The following is a 13117-nucleotide window of genomic DNA, read 5'->3' as shown; positions in this document are numbered from 1 at the left end:
CTATTCTTATGATTACTTTACAATATAGATAGATCTTGTAGCAAAAATGGGCACTTCACATAAGGAATAAATGCTTTGCTCCCTTCATCTTTCCATACTATTTTTTACCCTACTTCATCAGTAAAACAAAGTTTCAGGAGGTACAGCAAGCCCATTTTCTTTCTTAAATATTTAATCCCTTTCGCTATTAAATTTTCTAACAACAAAAACTGCTACTTCTCCTTCTGGCACACCACAGAACCAATGACCCCAGTCTTATAGACCACACAGTCCAAGCAACCACAAATCCTTTGAAAGACAGGAGTGACCTTACCTGAATGTTTTCCCAAGACTTGCCTCCAAACAGTAAAGGCTGGCTTTACTGGAAATCCAATTTAGGTGAAAGCTTCTGTATCCCATTACTACTCTATAATCCAGTTAGCTTTCCCCAAGAGATTAAGTTTTAAAAAAAAAAAGTTTACCAAAACCAAATCAGATCCACAAAAATAGAATACCAATAAAAGGCAGTGTAACCAAACTAAAAAAAGAAATATCACCGAAGCCAACATACCACACATACCTGCCAAACATTCTTGTTACAAAATGATATTGTCACTTATGATTAGGATTGCCAAAACCCTTAAGCATTTATGGACACCAGGTGAACTACTAGCCGAACTATATTTATAGTAAACAAACATCCGAAAACTGAGCTAATACTTCTGAACCAGCTTCCTTCAATAATTAAATAATAAATATAGAATCATAAATATTTACTGAGCATCTGTGCTACGGTCTAACAATGCAGTGAGCAAAAGCACGGCCCATGCATTCATGGAGCTTCGTGCAGTAGGTAAACAGACACCACTGTTCTCCTCAACATCCGGAGGGGGACTGGTTCCAGGACCTCCCGTGGTTACCAAAATCCACAGATGCTCTGATATAAATCCACAGTCTCTATTACAAAACGGCATCGTATTTGCATGTAACTTATAAACATCCCATATACTTTAAATCACCTCTAGATTAATTATAACACCCAACACCATGTAAGTGCTATGTACATTGTTGCAGTCTTTAAAATTTGCATTTTGTAAATTGTTGTATTGTTATTTTTTATTTAGAATATTTTTGATCCTCAGTTGAATCCAAGGATGTGGAACCCACAAATTTGGGGGGCTAACTGTACTTAAATAATCAAAGGAATGAAAAATTACAGCTGAGAAGGGAGCCAAATGGGAAAAAAATCATATACAACGTGCATGGGGAGAACATAGCAAAAGAAAGCCAACCTGGTCTAGGCTGAAGTACAATTAGGAGGTGATCAGGCAAAGACAGAGGACCCAGGCAGAGAAGCAGCATGTGCAAGAAACAAGGCAGAAAGAAAGTGGCCTGTGAGTGCAGCTCTACCAGAAGAGCTGTGAGAGGGAGGCGGTGACGAGATTGCCCCGGACTCTAGCGCCCACTTTCAAATGGGGAAGATGGTATGATGGAGGATCACAGGACTAGGACACTTTCTTTGCACAACAATGATCTAAAACAGAATGAGAAGCAAGTGAATTGTCTCAAGAGTCTCAGAGTAACATGGGACTGTAAAGTGCAGAGGAATTCACTCTCTGGGTCACAGAGAGATTTTTAACATCTACCAAATCCCAGAAACTGTGGACTTTGCACCACTGGGTCTGGACAGGTGGATACTTTCATAAATCACCTGCTGCACATACAAAACCTACATATAATAACCCTTAACAAATATCATGGTTTGCAGATAATATAATCATGTATATAATTCATTAGCATTAATAAGCAAGTTCAGCAAGATTACAGGATACAAGATCAACATACAAAAATCATTTGTATTTTTCCCTGTACAGTGTGAAAATGAAATTTAAAAAACAATTTACAACTGAATAACAAAAAAATACTGACAAGTCTGAGCAACACAGCAAAACCCCATCTCTACAAAAATCAGCCAGGCATCATGAAGCGTGCCTATAGTCCCAGTTACTCAGAAGGCTGAAGTTGAGAGGATCACTTGAGCCCAAGAGGTCGAGGCTGCTGTGAGCCGTGATTACACTCCTACACTACAGCCAGGGTAACAGGGTGAGACCCAGTCTCAAAAAAAAAAAAAAAAAAACTACTTAGAATACATTTAGTAACCTTTTACTCTGGAAACTATGAAACAGCATTGAAAGAAATTAAAAAAAAAAAAAAAACTTTAATAAATAAATCCAGGCCAAGCACAGTGGCTCATGCCTGTAATCCCAGCACCTTTGGATGCCAAAGCGGGAGGATCACTTGAGCCCAGGAGAGTTTGAGGACAGGCTGGGCAACATAGTGGGACCCTGCCCTACAAAAAAAAATTTTTAATTAGCCAGGTGTGATGTGTACCTGTGGTTCTAGCTACTTGGGAGGCTGAGGTAGGAGGCTCACTTGAACTCAGAGGTCAAGGCTGCAGTGAGCCATGATCACGCCACTACACCTCAGCTTTGGTGACAGAGAAAGACCCTATTTGTAGAAATTAATAATAATTTTTAAAAATCAGAAAACTTAACTTTGTTTTTTGTTTGTTTTTGTTTTAAGAGACAAGGTCTTCCTCTGTTGCCCAGGCTGGAGTGCAGTGGTGCAATCATAGCTCAAGGTAACTTTGAACTCTCAAGCTCAAGCCATCCTCCTGCCTCGGCCTCCCAAAGTGCTGAGATTCAGGTGTTAGTCACCGTGTGCGGCATCTACTTTCTTTTTAAAGGGTACAATGCCAGGTAAAAATAGACAATAGTTGGAAGAAATACTGATTACTCAAAAAAAGAGAGGACAGAAGAAAATACTTCACAAGGGCTTTATACATATGCGTGCTTTAAAATTCTATCATTCTCCTTGCAATTCTATCAGTTTAAAAAACTATAATAAAACACATCTTACCTATCGGTAACAGACGATGGTGACTACCTGATTCCTTGAAACGTCATCTATCTTTGCTTCCCAAACACACCCTGCCTTGTTCTCCCATCCACTTGTCTTAATTGGCTTTCTTTTCTTTTGCTTCTTCCTGCTCTTTAACTACTGATGCACCTAAAAGTCCTGACATGGATCCTCTGCTTCTCCTTGGACCATCTCTCTTATTTCCTTAACTTCAAGGGCCCCATCACAGCACTCTCCCACAACTTTATCTCCACCCCAATCTCCCTCTATAACTCTACCAACAGTGCAGCTGACCTCTGTAAAGTGGGTTTCTAAACCGTGGCATGATGGGCACTTTTAAAGGCTTCACTAAGACATAATTCACACAGTACGCACTTTACCCACTGAGTGTCCAGTTCAATGATTTTAGCATATTCACAAATTTGTGCAACCACGACTGTGATCTAATCTTGGAACATTTCCATTGTGCCAGAAAGACCCCGTATGCTTTAGCAGTCACCTCCTACGTTCTTCCAGTCACTCCAGTTCTAGGTAACCACTAACCTTTCTGTCTCTATAGATTTGCCCATCCTGGACATTTCATACAAATGTTATCACAGAATTTGTGGTCTTTTGTGAATGGCTTTTTTCCCTCAGTATAATGTTTTTTACATATGTTGTAGCATGTATCAGTAACGCATGCCTTTTTATGACAAGTAATATTCCCATGATATGGATATACCACATTTTATTTATACATTCATCAGCTGATAGCCATTTGGGTTGTTTCTACTCATATAGTATGAAGAGCCTATTCATATAGTACTGCTCTGAACATTCATGTAAAGTTTTTGTGTGGATGACTATTGACACTTTGGGCCTAATAATCGCCTGTGTGGGGCTGTTCCATGCTTTACAGGATGTTTAGGATGTTTAGCAGCATCCCTAGCCTCAACCCAATAGCTGCCAGTAGCATTTCCTGAGTTGTTACAATCAATATTGTCTCAAGACACCACCAAATGTACCAACCATACAAAATTGTTCCTAGATGAGAATCAATGTTAAAGAGTTACGATTTGTTTGTTTTCTTTTTCTTTCTTCTTCTTCTTTTTTTTTTTTTTGGAGACAGTCTCACTCTATCCCTCAGGCTAGAGCTAGAGTGCAGTGGTGCAATCTCAGTTCACTGCAACCTCTGACTCCCAGGCTCAAGCAATTCTCCTGCCTCAGCCCTCAAATAATTGGGTCAACAGGTGTGTGTCACCATGCTTGGCTGATTTTTGGTAAGAGATGGGGTGTATTAGTCCGTTCTCAGGCTGCTGATAAAGACATACCCAAGATTCAGCAATTTACAAAAGAAAGAGGTTTAATTGGACTTACAGTTCCACGTGGCTGGAGACACATGGAACAATCATGGTGGAAGGCAAAGAAGAACAAGTCCTGTCTTACATGGATGGCAGCAGGCAAAGAGAGAATGAGGAAGACGCAACACTGGAAACCCCTAATAAAACCATCTGATCTTATGAGACTTATTCACTACCATGAGAACAGTATGGGGGAAACCGTCCCCATGACTCAATGATCTCCCACCTGGTCCCTCCCACAACACATGGGAATTATGAGAGTACAATTCAAGATGAGATTTGGGTGGGGACACAGCCAAACCACATCGTGAGGTTTTGCCATGTTGCCCAGGCTGGTCTCAAACTCCTGAGCTCAAGTGATTCACCGGCCTTGGCCTCCCAAAGTACTGGGATTACAAGCATGAGCCACTGCGCCCAGCCAAGTTATGATTTCATTAGTGAAACTTTGTATGAGCATAAAGCTTGACCTAAGAACACTGTAATACAAGTTATTAACTATGATAGCATTAATGCCCTTAAATATTAATATCTAATATTTACTCTTTACATTATTTTGTCAGTATCTCTCTATGCACATCCTAGAGCCACTGCTCAGTCAGCTTCAGCTGGTTTTCCCAATATTTTAATTAATATTTTAATACAGTACTTTATATAAGAAATTACCTTTTCGGGCTGGGCACAGTGGCTCACGCCTGTAATCCCAACACTTTGGGAGGCTGAGATGGGCGGATCACAAGGTCAGGAGATCGAGACCATCCTGGCTAACACGGTGAAACCCCATCTCTACTAAAAATACAAAAAAATCAGCCGGGCGTGGTGGTAGGCACCTGTGGTCCCAGCTACTTGGGAGGCTGAGGCAGGAGAATGGCATGAACCCGGGAGGTGGAGCTTGTAGTGAGCTGAGATCGCGCCACTGCACTCCAGCCTGGGCGACAAAGCAAGACTGTGTCTCAAAAAAAAAAAAAAAGAAATTACATTTTGGTCTTGCTCTGTTGCCCAGGCTGGAGTGCAGTGGTGTGATGACAGCTGACTGCACCCTCAAACTCCTGGCCTCAAGAAATCTTCCCACCTCAGCCTCCCAAAGCGAAATGAAACCCTAAGTCCACATAAAAATTATAGATGAATTCTCACAGCAGCATTATTAATAACAGTCAAAAAGGGGAAACAACTCAACCGTCCATCAACTGATAAATGGATTTAAAAAGTGGTATATCTATACACTATTATGGCAATAAAAAGGAAGGAAGAACTGATTGATGCTGCAGGCTACCAAATGATCTTGAAATCATTATGCTAAGTGAAAGAAACCAGGATGGGTGCAGTGGATGACACCAGTAATCCCAGCACTTTGGGAGGTCGAGGCAGGCAGATCACTTGAGGCCAGGAGTTCAAGACCAGCCTGGTCAACATGGTGAAACTCCATCTCTACTAAAAAATACAAAATTAGCAGGGTGTAGTGGTGTGTGCCTACTATAGTCCCAGCTACCCGGGAGGCTGAGGCAGGAAAATCGCTTGCACCCAGGAGGCGGAGGTTGCAGTGAACTGAGATTGCGCCACTACACTCCACCATGGGAAACAGTGAAACTCTGTCTCAAAAAAAAAAAAAAAAAAAAAAAAAAAGAAGCCAATCACAAAGGACCACATATTATATGATTCCATTTATACGTCATGTCTAGAACAGACAAATCCATTGACAGAAAGTGACTGCTAAGGACTGGAGAAGGTAGAAATGGAGACTCACTGCTAATGGACACAGGTTTCTTTTTGGGATGATGAAAATGTTCTAAAACTACTGACAATTATTGCTGTACAACTCTATGAAGATACTAAAAAACACTGAATTATACATTTTAAACGGGCATATAGTATAGTGTGTGAATTATATCTCAATAAAACTATTATTGGGGCTGGGCACGTTGGCTCACGCCTGTAATGCCAGCACTTTAGGAGGCTGAAGGAGGAGAATCACTTGAAGCCAGGAGTTTGAGGCCAGCCTGGCCAACACAGCAAGACTCCATCTCCACAAAAATTAAAACAAAAAAATTAGTCAGGGCCAGGTGCAGTGGCTCATGCCTGTAATCCCAACACTTTGGCAGGCCAAGGTGGGTGGATCAACTTGAGGTCAGGAGTTCAAGACCAGTGTGGCCAACATGATAAAACCCATCTCTACTAAAAATACAAAAATAAGCTAGGTGTGGTGGTGCACGCCTGTAATCCCAGCTACTCAGATGGCTGAGGCATGAGAATCGCTTGAACCCAGGTGGCAGAGGTTGCAGTGAACCAAGATAGTGCCACTGCACTGCAGCCTGGGTGACAGAACAAGATTCTGTCTCAAAAATAAATAAAGAAAAACAAAATTATCTCAATATAAAAAGACACAAAAAAGAAAGCGGATTAGAAAAAATTATGAATGGGGATTGTTAATGACAGTCTCATTTAACATGACACCATTCTAAACTATCAAAACACACAAACATTTTCCACGATTTATTATTTGTCTATCCTAAGAGACAAATTTTATTTTATATTTTATTTTATTTTTATTATATTTTATGTTGAGATAGGGTCTCTTCTGTTGCCCAGGGTGAGTGCAATGGCAAGATCATGGCTCACTGCAGCTTCAACCTCCCAGGCTCTAGCAATCCTCCTACCTCAGCCTCCCGAATAGCTGGGACTACAGGCACACACCACCACATCTAGCTAATATTTGTATTTTTTTTTTGTAGAGATAGGGTTGTGCTATGTTGCCCATGCTGGTCTCGAACTCCTAGACTCAAGCAATCCTCCCACCTCAACTTCCCAAAGTTCTGGGATTACAAGAGTGAGCCACCACATCCAGCAGATAAACCATCTTTTAAAAGGCATCAATTCAACACTTTTAAACTAAGTTAAATTTGATTATTTAGACCCTCTGCATGGTACAAGGCTGCATAATTATTCCATTCTTTCCTTACTGATTGAATAGTAGATATCCAGGTAATTTCCAAAATTAGAAATTGGTCAGAATTGAGTTCCTTGAAATTGATTTCCCTAATGAGTGCTAAATCTGTAGCTTAGTTTAATCTCACTGCCAAGTTCTTTCTCCCACACTTAAAGTTAATCCACTCAAAGAATACTTAGCTGTAGTGCAGTCAGCCAACAAATGGCACTATATGAAAAGGTCACACAAGAACTCACTTATAAGCCATGAAGCAAAATATCCTAAGTCAAAAAACAAGATATACTTTCTTTAAACAAGGAATTATTTCCTTTGGCAACACTGCAGTATTGCTTATCATTTTCAGATGACAGGTTTTCCAAAGCTTTACCTAAGTACTTTATAAAATATTTTGTGTGTGTGTATCTTTTAGACAAGCTTTGTTTCCAAACTCCCAGAGAACTGTTTCTTTTTATGAAATAGTCACTCTCTACCAACTGTATTTTCCCTTAAAACAGACACTTTAAAATATATGCAGTGTAACTTTTGTTGATTTTTTTCCCTACATGTATAATTAATATTTTGATAGCTCCATATGGACTGATATTTTTAGAATATGTCTCAAGGTTTTTCAGTATCTTTTCTTTCCCCACTGAAAACACTGGAGCAAGAAGTCGAATCCAATCTCTCTCCCCAACTGCAAGATCCTGTTGTGGTGGTCCCCATAGCTATCACCATTGGCTCCCCTGAATAAAGTCTGCCTTACCAACTTTATTTAAAAAAAAAAAAAGAAAGAAAAAAAAAAAAAACCTGGAACAAAAATAATAACACACTGAAAGGGAAAATTTTTTAAAAAGCAAACCTAAGCAAGTAGGCACCTCTTGACAACCAGAAAGAATTAAGTTAATATATTAAAGACAAAAGGTTGGTTATTAGGAGAAAGATGATTACAGAATAAGAACAAAAGGAAACAGTGACTGACCTTGCTGTAAGCTTTGCCCCACAATGCAGCAGCTCACAGTGACTGCTTTCGGGAAAGAAACCTGGAGAACTCGTGGTTGAAGGAGTCAGACTCACTTCATCTGACACAGCCTTTCTACTACGTGAATAGACTAAGTTTAAAAGGAAGAAGGAGTTACACTCCACCACACTCCTTTAAATGTCATAATTTTACCAGCCACAAATAATTAGTGAATTTCTATGTAGCTCCTCTTGGCTCTGTTACAATAAAGATGACTCCCATCCTAGATCTCTGATCTGACTTCACATCGATTTCTTGTCTGCTTATCATCGGTCTTTTTCTTCTGAACAGACTCCCAGATTAAAGACATCTAGAACAGGTCACATTAAATTTCCTATACCACACAGAGACGTATTGGATCAACAAAGAAGAGTGTATAAGACCCCTAGTTATATAATGAACTATTCAATTCAAGAAGGCTATTATAGAGCTCAATAAATAGTACCTAACTCCTGAGTGTCTTAAATGCAGTTTCATTTAATCTACACAACAATCCATACCCCCATTTTACATGTGGAATAGCTGAGACTCAGGCTCCGGTGATTTGCCTAAGATCAGCAGAGGCTTGAATCCAGATCTGCCGGACTTCACACAACAAATGGGCAGCCACTGTGCATCATTACCAACAGGCAGCAGATGTCCCAGCACAGCAAATGAGAAAGCAGTTCCTTAAAGTTTATGAAATACAAATATCTCTACTTAAAGAAACTAATTTAAATAGCAGATACATGCATTGACAATGCAACCCACTTAAACTTCTGAATAATTTCCTAAAAGCAAAATTCTCATCTTTTTATACTGGTAAAGGCCCTTGAAGAATAAACATATTACTAACTTATTATCTACACTGCACTCCAAACTAGCTTTAAGTTAGTCAAAAAAAAAAAAAAAATCAAACATAATTACATGTCCAAGTAAAAAAACGATTCAGTTTCTTAAAAGGTGCTTTCTACCTGTTTTCTTTTCCTTCCCTAAGAATATTGCTAATTCTAAACTAGCAATAGCTCCGTCATCCACCACGTTTCTATGTATTCTAACTTCTTCTACAAAGGAGTAAATAAACTTTTAAATGTTCTAGTGTTATTCTAGTATCCACTGTCTTTTGGCATTGTAAGATAAAGGAATTAAATTCTATTTCTTAAAAAAAATCTTATTTTCTTTCAATATGTTTTATAAAAGCTTCAAAGGTTAAAGACTCCAAGCTGTAATTAAGTCACCTATGAAAATTACCACAGATAAACTATTAATTTGTTAAAAGGATATAATTTGGAGGAAGAAAGTTCCAGCTCAAGACTTGATTGGCGAGTGCAAGGTAGCGCTGAAATACTGACGACATCTGAGCATTGAGGTTTTCCCGCCTGCTGAACTCCTGCAGAACTTCAACAGTTAACATGAAGATCTGACGAAGGTCTTCCTCCTATAGTCAATAAATCACAAATATTTTATGTGAAAAATTTATTCAAAATGTATTCCCTTTTAGAATCATGAAACAAAACAAACACCTTAAAATTTCCAATGGAAAACACAATTTCCTTAAGAACATGTTCCATTGTTAGGCCTCTACTTGTAATTTACATCGCAGTATGCTTTCAAGTGATGCCAGTTGGAATACATGTACTCGAATATAAATGCTACTTCCATAGAGAAGAGAGTCTTTGACAACTACTGCAGAGCTGGAGGAGTCAGTTGCTATAGTGCAGAGCCCTAGGATTTAAGCCAATGCCTTCACATAACTTTGCTCCAGAGCCAAACAATACATACAAGACAAAGAGCCCGCACCATCTGCAATAACGTTTGAAATACATGGCCTTCTGGCATTCTTCCAGACCTATTTTTAAGGCCAGCAGAGTCCCATCAATTGAATTAGTTGTATCTAAACACAATAAGAAATAAATAATAAACTAAAGATCTTTATAGAAGTATTTTTTTAAGACTAGAATTAAACGAGTAATTTTAAACCATCAACTACATTCACCAAACCTATCACTTTATCCTTTGAAATCAAAAAACAAATCCTGAAGTACAAGCCATCATTCAACTACATAAAAATATTCTCACATCATTAGGAATAGATGGAGTAAAAAGTGAATGATTTGATAATTAAAACTCAAGAACAAAACTACCAATACCTGAAAAACTCTTTTGCAGTTACCATGGAATTCCATGCTCAATCCAATGTTGCTAGTTTTACTTGAACTTGAAAATTCACTCAATAGTGCAGTCAGAATAGAACAGGCCAGAGTTTGCTGTAATTATTTGATAAGAAACAATTGTGAGGCATTACGGTTTCAATGCTTTGTTTCAATGCATTTGTTCAAACATAATAGAACATTTTCTCCCTAATTTTAGATCTTCCACTGCGTCTTTAGATCTTATAACAGTCAGAAAATTAGATACGACAAAATCAATATTACCTCTCCTTTCTAAGTCGTCTGGTCAGTGTTAATATTACTTCCTCAAATGCAGTTATACAAATCCACCTAAGACTTGAACTCAGGACACACTGTTCCTACTCAATAGTGGAATTCAAATGATATTTTTAAATAATCAATGTTGAAGGTATTATTTTGTTAAATTTGCAGAACAATCTATATCCTCATTTTACATTTGAGAGAAGTGACTTAGAGTACTTATCTAAGGCCAGCTGAGATTTCAACCCATGTTTGTTTCACTCCCTGTTCTGTTTGTAAAATGCATTCCCAAATCGATGAAAAGTGAAACAAATTTTATAGTGTCCATTCCAGACTTTTATAGCCAAGTGATACCCAAAATTTTTTAAAAAGAAAAATGAAGATTTTCCTTCTCATTGGTTCTATCCAATAGGCTGCTAATATCAAATCATTGATTTTATTCCAGACTATTTAGCGTCAAGGTACCAAGGATGGAAAGAGGACACAAATTATTTTGGCAACTTTCCAGGAGTTAAATAGAAATATGCACACTACCTCTGAACAACCAAAAGATTAAAGTCAAGATGATACTATTTATGCAAGCTTATCCAACAGCTGAACACAGTCATACCCACCCACCAACTGCAACATCTTTGTTCAGAAATGCTTCTGATGTCAGTACCTTGACCTTACAGATACTTATCTTGGCAAATCTTAGCAAGTAACTTAATGATATTAAATTCCTAAAAATTGGCATGAAATATCTGTTGAAGGTGAGAGAGGGTTCCGTGAGTGACTAATAGACAATTTGTCCATTTTGTGTATGTCTGAAATTTTCCTTCAAAAAATGTAAACATAGGTCGGACACAGTGGCTCACGTCTGTAATCCCAACACTTCGGGAGGCCAAGGCAGGCGATCACCTGAGGTCAGGAGTTCGAGACCAGCCTGGCCAACACGGTGAAACCCCATCTCTACTGAAAATACGAAAAAATCAGCTGGGCATGATGACAGGCACTTGTCGTCTCAGCTACTTGGGACGCCAAGGCAGGAGTATCGCTTGAACCTGGGAGGTGGAGGTCGCAGTGAGCTGAGATCGCGCCACTGCACTCCAGCCTGGGCAATAGAGTGAGACTCCAGCTCAAAAAAAAAAAAAAAACGTAAACTTAAGTTAAATTCTTATTTGCCTCTTACATCTCAACTAAAACAAGCGTGACTATATAGCTAATATTTATGAAAGGCACAAAACCCCATACATTAAGGAAGTTTCTCAGACTTTTCCACACCTGGAAGTAAACGGAAATCTCCAGGGAATCTAGGGGTATGAGCAATGCCTTCTGCAACAATAGAAGTTCTCTGAAAGCTACTGGTTTGGCATAAACACACACATTTTGTAATTTTACTTCAAAATATACATGACTTAATATAAAAATGTCCCCTCCTCCCAAAATCTTCAACAAACCCATTTAACTGCCTATGTATGGCCCCAGGCACTTGGAGAGAAAGAAGCCAGCCACTAAGGCCTCTCACGGGAAAAACAGCTGATCACATATTTCTGTCGTTTTCTGTTTAAAGGGATTCAAACATTCAGAAAGTACAATCCCTTCACTTTGTAGTTAACAAAATGGTTTTCAAAAATTTTCTTTTAAAATGAGTAATGATTATAGTGCCAGCAATTAACATTAGATACATTTAAGTAACATCAGGATCAACTATAACATGATTTTTAAACATAGCTAGGCTTTAGGGAAAGTACACGTTAAATCAAATTAATGAGATTCAGAGAAAAAAGTTAATTCACAATGATCTAATGATGAATCCCAAGATCCTAGGATCCTAAAAACAATTTTTCATTTAGACTTAGCTTTCCACTTATCCTAAGACTCCAGTCAATAAAACATTATAAAAACATCTAAATGTTTGAGAAAACTTGTCTTACCAAAAACAGAAATTAATTTCTGAATCTCAGATGAGATAACCTATTAAAAACAGAATTCACATACAACATATAAAAACCTGCAAGCTGAAAGAACCTAGAAACACTCATTAAACAAATTCTTATTCTTACAAATAAATAATCTATACTAATTTTTCACAATTTACAACTTTCCACTCACAAGTAATTTACAACTTTCCACAGATTGTGTTTTACTGCATTTACCACAAAATGGCTTATTTTAAAACTACCACCATATTCAAGTTTTCAGGAACATCTCTCTAATTAATGATCACAACCATATGTATTCACAAAAGCTTTACTTTTTCACATGAAACAAACATTTCCCAAGATAACGTGTGGTTTATGGTCAAGATGAGAAACAAACGAGTGAAGGAGAGGGGCAGAGCAACGACAAGTGAAAGCCCTGCTAAAGCTCCTCCTGCAACTGCCAACTTCATCACACAAAACAAGGAGCCCCAGTGGCATGGAGCTGCTTTTCAGTTACAGCAATGACTATATCCCTCCAAAACAGCCAACTTCCATACTAATGAAGTACAAATTCACCCATAAAAACAAGTACATTCGTAATCGATGAGAATTTAGAACAAAATGCA

General features: G+C 38.3%; 1 protein-coding gene across 8 annotated transcripts in view; it reads right to left on the bottom strand.

Moving 5' to 3' along the window:
- The window catches only part of XPO4 (exportin 4), a 117480-nt gene that overhangs the window by 52897 nt on the left and 51466 nt on the right, over window positions 1-13117 (bottom strand). For all 8 annotated transcript variants that reach the window (XR_004428872.1, XM_033177014.1, XM_033177018.1 and 5 more), the window contains 2 exons: window positions 10306-10422; window positions 9440-9593 (listed from right to left, as the gene is read on the bottom strand). Coding sequence is in view for 7 of the 8 variants with exons in the window: in XM_033177014.1 (XP_033032905.1) it covers window positions 9440-9593; window positions 10306-10422 (271 nt within the window). In the remaining variant the exon portion in view is untranslated. The remainder of the gene's footprint in view (window positions 1-9439; window positions 9594-10305; window positions 10423-13117) is intronic.

This window comes from Trachypithecus francoisi, unplaced genomic scaffold (genome assembly GCF_009764315.1).
Source record: "Trachypithecus francoisi isolate TF-2019V2 unplaced genomic scaffold, Tfra_2.0 Lachesis_group18, whole genome shotgun sequence".
NCBI classification, from domain to species: Eukaryota; Metazoa; Chordata; class Mammalia; order Primates; family Cercopithecidae; genus Trachypithecus; species Trachypithecus francoisi.
Note: the sequence above shows the minus strand (reverse complement) of the source record. Positions and strands in the feature narration are given on the sequence as shown.